Here is a 13300-nt window from a genome sequence, read left to right as displayed (position 1 = left end):
TCCTTAGGATGGATTCCCTCAAAAATTGAGGGGGCATGAGCATTTTAAGAGTAGTTTTCATAACTGTGCAACTGCTTTGGCCTGAAATTGTGCAAATCTACAATGCCATCAGCAATTTATGTTCCCCTACACCCTTTATTTATGCTGGCTATTACTTAAAAAAATAAACAAGAGGATTACTAGTAAGACCAAACAAGTTCTCTATTTGGTAATCAAAGAACATTTGTCTTTTAACCAGTTATGTCAGAGGTAACGTGCGAATAGGAATGTTCCTCTATCAGCAAATAATAGCCATTCAGCTTGTAAAAGAGAAAAACTGATTTGGAAGCATAAGGGTTACCAGTACTTTTGACAAGCACCTGCCACTTATTATTAGTCACGTGGACAACAGCTGTATGTGACACATCAATGTCATGGCGTATTTTATTTGATTATCAAGCAAATTTTATGTATACTTGACCTGCACTTCCGTAGCTGACCAAATGCTCATGAAAAAGAAACAAAGACTCGGGGCGGACACCTGGGATCCCGAGTGCTGCTCGCTGCAGGCCCCCGGGCCTCGTGACCCCCCTGCACCGGGCGGCTGTTCGAGACTGTTCAGCAGGCACCGGCATCGGTTACCCAGAGCTCACTGAGGCAGCTACCCCGCCCTTTGCTTGCTGGCACCTTCTTAGCCACGGGAGGGGCTGATACCAAATCACTAACGGGGGGAACCCAACCGGATAGGCTCTTCGGGGTTACAGACCCGAACCCTAACGTTGTCTGTATATCCTGCGAGCGTGTGGGGATTGCTCCGTAAGTGCGTGTGACTTTACAAACAAATACTGCAACATCTGAGGGAAGCCCCACCTCAGAAGCAGTGCTGTAGCCAAGGCCCAGGTCCAGAGACGGTGAATGGCCCCGTCAGTCGACAGGGGAGAGAGAAGGGGGTGGGACGGGCAAGCCGATCCTTCAGGAACCAAATGCTTTAAACGTACGTAGATCATCACCTTCTCATAAATGGGGACTGGATGGCAAAGTGAACCTCAGTTCTAAAAACATGAGGATTTAAAAGTGACAGCATTCAGAATCACAATCCAGAAAACAGCTCAGGAACAAGGGCGTATTGTTTTTGCACTTTCCAGCCAGTCTTCAATCATAAAACGCAACTGTTTCACAGCTGTCCAATATTACGCAAACCATTACCCAAAATGCTATTGAGCTCTTAAACATGTAACAGAAAGTTTTATCTAGTATCAAGAATGCTCTCCCAAATCAAATACACAATTTAAAGCAAAATGAATTACATCTTACACAAAGCAACAAGAAAAAAGGTGGCACAAGTTCACAAATAATTGCCGGTACAACTTCTCTAGGAAAAAAATACACTAAACCTGTGAATAACCATAGGAGAGTCAAAGGTGATGCAAAAGGGGGGGCAGGGGAGGAGAAGGAGGGAAAGTTAAAAGGTCCAAACGAGCTTAAATCTTCCAAAATTAACACTGCATCAGGTTCTGTTCCATACAGCTTAGCTGTGTGTGCCCCTTAGTGCTTAGTCTGCATACGGTTGCTAGATGTGAGTTATTAGGGCAATCAAATTATTAATGCCCTTGGGCGAATGCTAATTAAATGGAGCATACTGAATAATCAAGTCAATCATTACTTATGGTACTACACTGTCAAATACACTCCATTTTCAAGTCATCTCAAAAAAGAAAAAAAAATTCTTCCAGAGAAAATTTTTGTTGAATAGGAAAGCCTAACTCTAGGTTCATCAAAATACAAAGTGGTGATGACCAATTTAATTTGCTTAGGGCGAACTTGCTGGAGACAGAATTGAGAAAAACAAAAAGTTACAACACTTAATCAAGACATCTCACAACAAGGACACTTGCCTCTTAATCAGTCTTAATGAGTAGGGGAGGAGGACTTATTTTAAACGGAAGTCTATAAAACATTTGAGGCTGAACATCACAATGTAATCCCTTTTCAACAAGCAACAGGTTTTACGGATGAAGAAAAAAAAATCAAAAGTTATATAATTTGGGAGAGCTGATGGACTTTTAATAGACAGTATCTCCTAGTGCTGACAATAATCATAACGGAATGGTCATCACATAGTATCAAGTATTTAAAACGTTTAAAGGATCTTATTTTCTCTGGAGACAGATGCCATAGCCCAGTCAACATTAAACACTGTTTACAGAGAAATATTAGAAGTTCTTACTGGAAAACATTATTTCTGAAATTATACGTTTATCAAAACTTTCACAAGGTAATTTTTGGACTTTCTGAGAGCCTTGAGATAATGAAACAGGCAAGAAAAAAAATTCTACTTTCCTTAGTGGTCGTTTTACAAACCAGTCCTATGAAGGGCTTTACACAAATACTTCCTTTGTCATGATTACTTCTTTTCTTCCATCTCCTAATTCAAGTACTCTTTTACAGGGAAAGTAGCAATATTAATATTCTAGTTCCTTCTGTATTGCTTTAAATCTTTTAAGAGAAATGATGATGGCCTAAAGGTAATTTGCATCCTATTTCTTAGATATTTAATGACTAATCCTCAGTAAGTATCTCTTCTATGGTGATAAATACACCAAAATACACCAAAAATAACCCAGAAAAGGAAGTACTGGATTCCAAAATCAAATCACTTGCAAAATGGCCATTTTTATGTATAATTAGAGATCAGAACCAAGAAAAAGCTTTTGGACTAAGTCACCCAGTACTGAGATGGGTTAGATTCTGAGCTCTACCTGAAATCTGGTCTGAGCTGATGGAACTATCCATTTCGCAGACTCTTTCCCATCTCCTACTTATGGAAGTAACTTCAGATATCAACATGCCTCATCGTTCCTGCAAAATCTTGCTTATAAATGCAAATACACCACTTTTTAGTGGCACCACCCTAATGTTTAGGAGATATTCTCGCACTCCAAATCTCAATGTGTACATTTTATACTGTCTACTTTACCTCCAATGGTAACTAAATATGGCTTTTCTTTCAAGATACTGTGAACATGCTATATACCTGTTTGTCAATTTTCTTGTCAAATTCTAATTGTCCTACAACTAATATGGACCAGTGGCTGTTACACTTTATTATGCCTAAGAATCACCTGGGCCATTTGTAAAATGCAGATTCCTGGGCCCCACTCGCTATTCTCTAAGTGATTCTGAAGCAGGTGGTCAGAGGATCCAACTTTAGAACTCTGGTATAGGCGATTCTTAAATTTATGGCAAGTTGCATTCCTACAAAAACTGCCATAAGTCAAAATGTCATTAGTTGAACCTGATTCTCCCCTAGAAATCATAATGTAAACAGGAAGTTACGAACTTCATAAAGGGACCGGTGTTCACATTTTTAGAGACGTGGCTTCACACAGTACTTCATTATGGGTACACTGTAAAGTATGAACCTTTCTAAATACACAAAGCACAACTAAGAACATATTAAAAAACTATAAAGGATCGAATATGATAAACGGCAGTCTACCACCAAAGTTGTTTTTTTAAAAATATAATTCTTGCTTTATTTTTACTGCAACACAGAACACTTCATAATGTAGAATTTCAAAGGATTTTCTCTGAGAATATAAGCAACATCAAGACTTTTGATAGTATTTAACTGCTGGATACTCTTTCAGAAATTAATCCAGAATTATTATTTTACTGCCCCTTTTTATTGCTTTTTTTTTTTTAAACAGCAACATGAAACATCAATTCATGGACTTCTGTTTGCAAATAAAATCTGAGTGCTCATTCACATCTCTACCTTCACCTTGCCCCATTTCACCTCCGCAGAGGCTGAGCTACAGGATGCTGCTGAGCTAGTCCAACTGTTTCTTATCTCCAGAAACAGCAGTTTCATATGATTCAACTGCAGCGGTTGCCTTTACAACACACAACAAGCCATTACATACCTCTGTCACCTACTGGCCCTTTAGCAGGTTTTCTGTGTTAGTGTCTGAGGCCTCAAAGCTCTGGCTCAGATGGTGGTCAGAAGGCAGAAAAAGCTAGAGTTTGTTTTGACCCAACGATTCTTTTAATTTTGGCCAAAGTTACTAACAATATCAAGGGAGGTGCACACATGTTATATATGTAATAATCACTAGGTCAGGTCACTACTTTTTTCAATAATCATTTTAATCTTGCTCAAAATATCCAACAATATTGTCTTTGGATCTGCCTTCAACAGCAGTTTGCCAGTTGAAAAAGAAAACAAAACAAGATCTATGAATTTCAAAGCTTCAGAACAAACTATCCTGCCTCGGTTACTTTTAGTGTCTTCTCTTTCTCCCTCTCTGCCCTCCTTAGACATCATTTTCTCAGCTGCTTCAGGTCAGAGAGAAGCAGTGATGGTGCCTGGGAAGAGGAAACCCCCAGCGGAGAGCAAAGCTGGGAGCAGTTTGGCAAGCAGTGGGATCTCAGATCTAAGGCCTTGTCTGCACTCCCTGCACAGCAAAGGACAATGGCTAGGCCCTAAACGAGAATCAAAATCGAGGGCTCAACTCCTCCTCCTGGCCTTTCGTCCTCCTTCACACGCGCCTGCCAAACAGTTACCGTTTACACACACACTATGCCTCACCTTACTACCACAACATCCCAACTTTAAGTTAGATTTCTAAAATTCAACCTCTCCAGCTCATTTTCAACTACTGAATGGTTCCATCTCGTGCTGACAATCTGCACTCGCCACTGCTGTCAATCTTTCCCACGTCCTATGCCCCATCCACCCCAAGTCTTCCCTCTTCTACTTTTAAGTTTTCTGGCTTACTCCACCCTACATTTTCCCTTGTAGTTTTCCTTCTGTTTTAGGACCTCTCTTAGTCTGTTTAAAAATGAACATGATTTAATATTTATTACAAATGACTTCCAATGATTTCATTTATTAATCACCCACCAATAAACACATTAGGAAGAATTCAGGTCAAGGATAAACTAAATCAACTGGGATAATGGTTACGAAAGCATTCTGAAAAATATGGTTAATTTAGTTATTGAAATGCTAACTGCAAATAGGATCAGTAACATTTAGCTGAGGATTCTGAATATACATTATCAAGTTGATGGTATCTGAAAATTTATATGTTCCTACTGACCATGTGCAATCTCAATTCATAATAACTTATAAAAATGGTCTTTGAACACTGAAAGCCAAACCATTTGTTAACAAATATTTGCCTGAGAGGATTCCAACATATTTGAAAGAGTCAGAGAGTTAAACCATGCAGTAACACATAGCTTTAAAATGGCAGTCCAGACATTAAGGAAACATACAAAGTTCAACAGTTTGGACTGATACAAATTTCAAATGCATAAAAGGTTATTTTGAGAATATTAAAATAATTTGAGGCCTATTTACTTTATGAAAGTACTCACCTGACTCTTGCAAGTATCTATATACCAAGAAGTTGACCTCATCACTGCTTATACTCATCTTTATTCCCACTTAAACCATGAGGTCACAACACAGGATATAACCCTAAAAATAAAACAAAGTTAATTAAGTATTTTCTCAATAAAAATATTTTTAAACAAAATGTAAACAATGTTGTAAAAACCATTTGATTTTATTAAATGATGTAAAATGAAGGTTCTATATTACCTAATAATAAACCCTAACAAAGTTATTCCAATAGTTAGTAATAGATTATATACAACCAAAACATGGCTGGTCTGTTTTTCTGCAAGATAACATATTTGCAAAAAGGATTCAGAATTTATAAAAGGGCTTTAGTGCTGTATTTTATTTATATCAAGTAGCATAAAAAGTTTCCTCTTTCTCCTTAACTGTTAAAAAACAAAACAAAACAAAACCGTACATTTTAGGGATCAGAATATTATTTATCTAGAAAAAGAATGCTTTTAGACCACTGGGTGAGGGATGAGCCATCTACACTAGTTTTGTCTACATAATTTGGTAGGATTTGAAGCCTCTGTTTTCTCAACATCTACTCTGCAATGTTCAAGTTTTGGAAAGATCTGGCTACGTGTAAAGCAGAGGGGTGGGAATATAGTTTTCAAAACTTAAATGATATTCTCTTAATGGGCATACTTAAATCTTGAATTCAGGGGGAAGGAAAGAAGGAAACTGAGACCTAGCTTACATATGTCCTAATTATACTTATCTGTTCTCACGTCACAGAAAATATTTTAAAAAGAAATCAGCAAACGTTTTCTGTACAGAGTCAGACAGTAAATATGTTAGGCTTTGCCATCCGTGCACAGTTTCTGTTAAAGCTACTCAACTCTATGGTTTAGCACAGAAGCAGCAACAAACAAGATGTAGACAAATGAGTCTGGCCGTGTTCCAATAAAATTTTATTTATGGATGCTGAATGAAATGTGGATTCCATCTGATAACGGTGCATTGTAAAATATTTCTCTTTGGGCTTCTTTTCAAGCACTTAAAAAACAACAACAACAACAACAACACCCTCTTTCTTAGCTTTGTGGTCCTTATCAAATGCTAGTGGGCCAGATCTGACCACAGGCTGCGTACCTTCTTGGTCTCTTACATAAACAGGATATACTGACACCTATTCAGTATGGAGGGCACATAACACTATGTGCCTGTGCCGACCGTCCTGCTATAGAGTTCACAGTCTCTTTAGGATGCAGAGTTCACGATATAACCAACACCTGAGTAGGCGACTACGTGAGGGAACTGCTCCCGCCCTAAGCTGTGGGGAAAGTGGTGACTAAGCTCACCAAGCTTCTGGCGCAGAAAAGAACAAAGACAAATGAAGAGTAATAACAACTTTCCAAGACATACACAGAGACAAGCCTAACCGAATTTAGTAGTCTGGGAATACATCTTGAGGCATCATTGGTGTTTAGACCTGGAAGAATGGAGGGGGAGAGTGAGAACATAAATGCTGGTGGGAGGAAGGCAGGGAAGGGAAGGCATCCAGTGAGCAGTACTAGTTAGTGGAAAGGCTGGAGGAAGAAAGAAAACAGACCATACACGTAAGGCTCAAAACACAAAAACCATGTCTGAGAGGCCCAGACAGCATCGCTTAGAGAAAACAGACTGCCAGGGTTTAGGTGGGTAGCAGCATGAAAGATCATCCTGGCTCTGACACGAAGAAGACACTGGAAGGGAAGCGCACTGGAATAAGAGCCGCGCGGGCAGGATGCTGCAGGGACCTAACGGATGGAAGACGCTGGGGCTGTGGCACTGAAGCCAGGGCCAAGTACAGGGGTTCCAAAGCATGACTGGCCGGACAGAAGAGAAAGGAAGGGGAGACAGGGAGAATCGAAGGTTCTTGGAAGAAATCTGGGTTGGCAGTCCTTCCACTCACTGACCTGAGAAACCATGGGAGAAGAGTAGCAATTAATTATCTTCATATAAAGAAAAAGATATTCTCCTACAAAATTAACAGAGTACAATCAAGAACTTGAATGTTCTGAACGATAAAGAGAAATAGCCCTTTGATGATTTTGGCTCGGGACGCCTTACCTCGACGCTACTACGGTGCATTAGGTGATCCAGGCTCTGGGGATACCCTGCACCATCTACCCTGACCCATACACTGTAACGTGTGGTAAAGTGTCCGGCACACGGAGGAGACCCTAAACAGTGTTGAAAGCCCATGGAACGATACGAGTTTAAAAAGATAAAGAACTGCGGTGCCTGACTCTTGATTTTTGGCTCAGCTGATCTCAGGGTGATGAGATGGAGCCTCACGTTGGGCTCTGTACCGGGTGTGGAGACTTCTTGGGATTCTCTCTCCCCCTCTCCCTCTGCACTGCCCCCACCCTGCTCACTCTGAAAAAACAAAGCCCCACCCCACACCATCACATAATTGTAAGAAATTAAATCATAAAACCTGACCAATCATGGATATCCATAAGGGAACAAGTTCATCACTATTCATTAACAAGATTTCCCAAAATGAGATGTGCTAGGTGGGATCCAAGTGAAATAGACTGACAGAGAAAACAGAGCAAGCATCTTTTCCTCTACTACATCATTCAGTTCAACACTCCAATAAGCACTGGTACTGAAGTACCCAAGATGCACAGGTTTGCAGCACGGCTTGGTTCTGCCAAGCTAAGGTCACCAACGTCTCAACTTAAGGCAGTGATCGGTGATGGCTTTAGCATCACCTACTATATTCCAGGGCAAAGAAAAATACAAACCAAAATGATACAAATTATTGTCTATAAATGTTCTTAGAGTAAATATATATTGGCAGTACATTTTTAAGAATCATCACAAAAACCACCTAACAGGCAGAGCAGAGAAGTTCTTATCTGTTCAAGCTGCTATCAACTGATTTATTCCACTGATCACAGTGCTGTATCAACTTCTGGAATCAAGAATAACATTTTTTAAGGGAAAGGGGTAAACGGTTCAAATCTTAAAGGTATTATTCCACCTGTAGTCCTACTTCAGCCAGTCCTTCCAACCCGAGATAGGCCCTTACTGTTCCCCAGGCATGTTGCCAGGGCCGACCAATCTGTGTGCTGACAGAGGAACACACAGATGCCGTAAGGCTGGCCCCAGCCTTGCAGAGCTCAGTTTTTTAGTGATGACAAACATGCAAATATATCATTAAAAAAAACTTTGAAAATTTAATGCAATCTGTACTATAGGTTTCGGTCCCAGTTGCAATAAAACTACATAAAATCTACAAAGGCTTGAGTTTATCCACCTTCAAGGACACTTAACTCTAGAGTATCGTTTGGTATGAAAGTGACCCTTTTAAATTCTAACTTCAAAAAGACACCTGAAAAGAACAGGAGACCGGACAACAAAAAGAACACATGAAGACACTCCTCGCCTGAAATGCCAGTTTTCAGTTTCCAAACACCTTGACAGCGTGTGCGCCAGAGAGCGAAATTAGAGAAAACTCCACTACCCTTCGGAGGGACCAGAGTCTGAGCACTGCATCTCCTCTGCTGTGCATCCTTCAGTACAAGTCTCAGTGGGTTCACTATGGCTTTGCACACCTGGCCCACTTCAGTGAGTCTTGCTTACACAGCTAAGGTGGGTTGCGTGTCTGTGCTGTGGTCTCCACCTGCCCCAGGTGGACACCAGACATTCCGATCCTCAACAGGACTTGCCTTCGGAGGGACCAGAGTCTGAGCACTGCATCTCCTCTGCTGTGCATCCTTCAGTATAAGTCTCTTCCAACAAGGTCCAGAAACCAGCAGTGACACCCTCATCCCGCCTCTGTCCTGTACCACTGGGGCGTCAAGCCTGCTGGAGGCTACTTTTTGTAAAGTAAGTCCTGCCCTCATGGAGCTGATGGATCATCAAATAAACAAGGTATTAAATATAAACAAATACTTCCTAAAGTCACAAAGCAATTCTTTTGGGGGGGGGGGCAGGGGAGGCAGAGGAAGAAAAAGGATCTTAAGGAAAAGACTGGAGCTCCATCTCTTGGCCCTGAGACCTGACCCGAGCCCAGACCAAGAGGAAGCTGCTTCCTTGACTGAGGCCCTGAGACCCCAGGCCTCCCTAAGCCCTCCACGTGATGTTTTATATTTTGCATCATCATACTTAAACAATGACTGAGTTCTAAAAAACGAAAAAATCAAATGTCTTTGTACTTTTCCATCCTAACGCTCAGAATAGCCTATAAACCCGTAACAACTTTTATTCACCTCCTATCAGTTACAGGCAGTCAGCTACTTAATCCAGACTGATAGCTGCATAAGCCAAGACTACATACAAAAATTAGCCTTAACTAATATTGAGCCAAGTGCTTGTATTAAGAGTGCACTTGAATATTTTAAATGTTCAGTATGAAATATTTTACTTCAACACACTACAGACAATGATGTAATGACTACTACAAAAAAAAAACAACAACAGGACTACCTAGACAATTCAGCTGAGATTCATTCAATTGAATATGTACAAGTTTCACATCACAAAACTGAGTTCAGCACATACACAAGGAACAGCAACTGCCCCACGAAGGTCATCATCTCCTAGCTTCTCCTAGGAGTCCATTCCTGGAACAAGCCAGCCCCTGACTATAAACCTAAATCGTATCACTTTAAATTTGAAAGAACGAAAACACAGGGAAAGTTATGGATAGGAAACAAAGAAACCAGAAAGATTTTCTTAAATGTCCTGCCTGCAAGACACTCTAAAGAGATGTGGAAAACCTCTGCATGATCCAAAATCAAATGTTTCATCGAAATTACTTTATCTTACACAATGTATAGTGGTGGCATATTATCTCATAACAGATTGATTTTTGAGTCGTTCAACCACTTGGAAGAGCCTAAACCTTCATTTCCCTAAGACTGCCATCAGGTTATTTATACTAAAGTTGTATTTCTCTCATTTCCTTCTCGGTAGGTATGCATTAATGGATAGTTCTCATAATCAGGAAAAGGATCTACAAGTAACTAACTGGACCAAGGGAATAAACAAATTGTTATTCTGGCTTTTTAAAAAACTGAAGTGTAGCTACACATGATATCACATCAGTTTCAGAGGACAACATGGTGGACACTGGGGACAACAGCGTCATGCTGGCCACCAAGTGGGGCCACCACGACACTGCTGGCCGTACTCCTTACTGTTCACCTCTTACCTCACGACTTCATCGTTCCATACTGGGAAGCCCGCACCTCCCACTGCCCCTCACCCATTTTGCCTGCCCTCTTACCCTCCTCCCACGGCTATTCTGATCGTCACTGAATACCCACAGGTTGCGTCCACTCAAGAGATCAAACCAATTTATGGGCCGGCTAGCTGAAAAACTATTAGGAAAATGTTCAATTTCACCAATAACATATGTGCTGCTGAAGCGAGCACTCAGGTTCACCAATAATAAACATAAAAACATTTTGGTCATAAGATGAGTGAAGATTTAAAAATACCCAATATTGGGCAGCCCGGGTGGCTCAGCGGTTTAGCGCCACCTTCAGCCCAGGGCCTGATCCTGGAGACCCGGGATCGAGTTCCACGTCACACTCCCTGCATGGAGCCTGCTTCTCCCTCTGCCTGGGTTTGCATTTCTCATGAATAAATAAATAAAATCTTAAAAACAAAACAAAACAAAACACTCAATATTATCAAGATTGTGACAAAACAGAAAATATATCTCTAAATACGTTTATAAATATCTGCCACCACTGTTTATTCAAATGATGAAAGGAGCAATATTAAAAGCTGCTGGAAGAACTCTGCTGTTAAAAATAAGAATTGTTCTGGGGCACCTGGGTAGCTCAATCGGTTAAGCATGTGATTCTTGGTTTTGGCTCAGGTCATGATCCCGGGGTCACGAGACGAGCCCCACACTGGGCTCCACGCCCACGGGGAGTCTGCCTGGAGATTCTCTCCCTCTGTCCCTCCCCCAACTCCTACATACGTGCACACGCTCGCTCGCTCTCAGATAAATATCTGAATCTTAAAAAAAAAAAAAAAAAGAATTGTTTTAATAATGGTAACTGTCAATGCCACGTTGGACATTCCAAGTTACCTTTCCAAATAATATTAATGGCCCACAGGTCCTCAAGGTAATTGTTATGTTGGGGATGGTTTGGAGCCAGGAGATGATCTAGAAGGAAGGATAACTTAGGCTTCTCTGGAACTCGGAGGATGAGGAACTGCGGAGTGACTGTTACCAGCAAGATGGAGAAAACTGCAGCCTCCACCACCACAGTCTGACAAACGACACCACTATTCCGTCTCCCACCTGGAGAACAACTCCATTTTCAGCCTTGTGGTTTAAATGAGATGGACCTCCTGGTCCAGAGGAAAGCATGGATAATTTTTAATTGAATTTTAAAATCTTCTTTTCATATTAAGTCACCCAGCGTACTTTATGTTCAGCTTAGGGTTGACAGCCCACCCCCCCACACACATCACCTCCTTCGGCCCCAGCTCAGTCACTCCTGGTAAATGAAACACTAGGAGACACTTGCTCGTTTCTAGGAAAGACAGCCTCCTCGTTTCAGAGAGCAGGGGGCAGAGAACAAGGACACTATGTACATCACTGAGGTTAGAGCAGAGATGGAAGACAAAGAGAAGGATGGCAGAGGAGAGAGACAAGAGAAACTAGGTTATTAATGACATCAAGTTATCTATTAAGCAACTGGATTAAGTACTATCTGAAATTAATTTACTACTGTAATTTAGTTAAAGTCAAAAATTAATTTTATTGTCTAACTCATTTTAAGACTTGTCAGTTGCAACCAAAAGAGGGCAAATAGGGGGAATTATCCAAGAGATGTTTTAAAACAAGAAAATGACTAAAATTAGTGACAGATTATATTTGGAGAAATAAGAAAAAGAGGGGCAAAGTTAACATTTTTTCTAATGTTTCCAGACTACAAAGGGTGAAGAATTACCCATAAAAATGGGGTGCCTAGAGAGGAGAATTATGAGGGCATAAACCATCAGGCTGAGGGAATAGGAACATAGGAGGTAAAATGCAATTGACTGACAGGTTTCTGTTAGAGGCACAGTGTTGGAAGAGCATTTTCCTTTTAATTCAAATGTGTGAAGTGTCCCAAGTTATCTCTGCTCCTACGTGTGTGCCCACTGTTTCCCATTCATTTGAATGTTAAAGAAAACGCAGCAGAAGAACATTCACATTTTTTTTTTTTTTGAGAGATTCCTACATTCTGTACGGGGCAAAGCATTCTACACATTATTTAATCTCCTCTTCAATATTAACTTTCTCGTTTTAATGTCATATGAGAACAGCATTACTATATGTAGATGTAGATGTTTTTGAAATACTAAACTTTCCTCAGCACAGAAAAAAACACACACACGGAAAATAGTATGGAACGTATAACGTAAAATAATTTAGTGACTATGAAGAATTATAACTCTTAGAAGGTCCTAGGGAGCTGTGACGTAATACGGCCAAGACTCCACGTCCAGTGCAGGCTGCGGGTGCTCAGCTCACATGTACGATGCCGTGAATGGCAGGCACCCTACTACTGTCAGCCAGCCACTGCAGGCACAAATAGAGGATTACAATACCCTGATAAATAAATAAGTTTCTAAACTCCTGCAGAATCATGTATCAAAATTCCTTTGTTGGGTGTGAGCTCTCAAAATGCTGTGGAGCAAAGCAGACCATAGTTTATTTCAGCAAAGTGAAATCTTGCTGCCATATTACCCACGGAGTTATCCTAGGAAACTTGTCAGATCGTCTTGCTAAAACCAAAACACACTGCAAAAATACTACATTATCGTAACTAAAAAACAAAAACTGAAAAAACAAAATATGTGAGGGGAGGGAAATGAGACAGAGGAGAGAAATTAAATCAATTTACTCATTAGCCAAGTCACGGTGGTTTACTACCATCTTATGAGCTGAACTGTCCCCAT

General features: G+C 40.6%; 1 protein-coding gene across 12 annotated transcripts in view; it reads right to left on the bottom strand.

Annotated features, from left to right (window-relative positions):
* The window catches only part of TBL1XR1 (TBL1X receptor 1), a 167937-nt gene that overhangs the window by 33987 nt on the left and 120650 nt on the right, over positions 1-13300 (bottom strand). For 6 of the 12 annotated variants that reach the window (XM_041732013.1, XM_041732011.1, XM_041732014.1 and 3 more), the window contains one exon: positions 5365-5467. The exons of the other annotated variants lie outside the window; for them this stretch is intronic. In XM_041732013.1, coding sequence (XP_041587947.1) covers positions 5365-5422 — 58 coding nt within the window. In that variant the 5' untranslated portion in view covers positions 5423-5467. The remainder of the gene's footprint in view (positions 1-5364; positions 5468-13300) is intronic. 12 annotated transcript variants of the gene reach the window in all.

This window comes from Vulpes lagopus, chromosome 17 (genome assembly GCF_018345385.1).
Source record: "Vulpes lagopus strain Blue_001 chromosome 17, ASM1834538v1, whole genome shotgun sequence".
Lineage (NCBI taxonomy): Eukaryota > Metazoa > Chordata > Mammalia > Carnivora > Canidae > Vulpes > Vulpes lagopus.
This window is presented reverse-complemented; position numbering and strand designations above follow the sequence as displayed.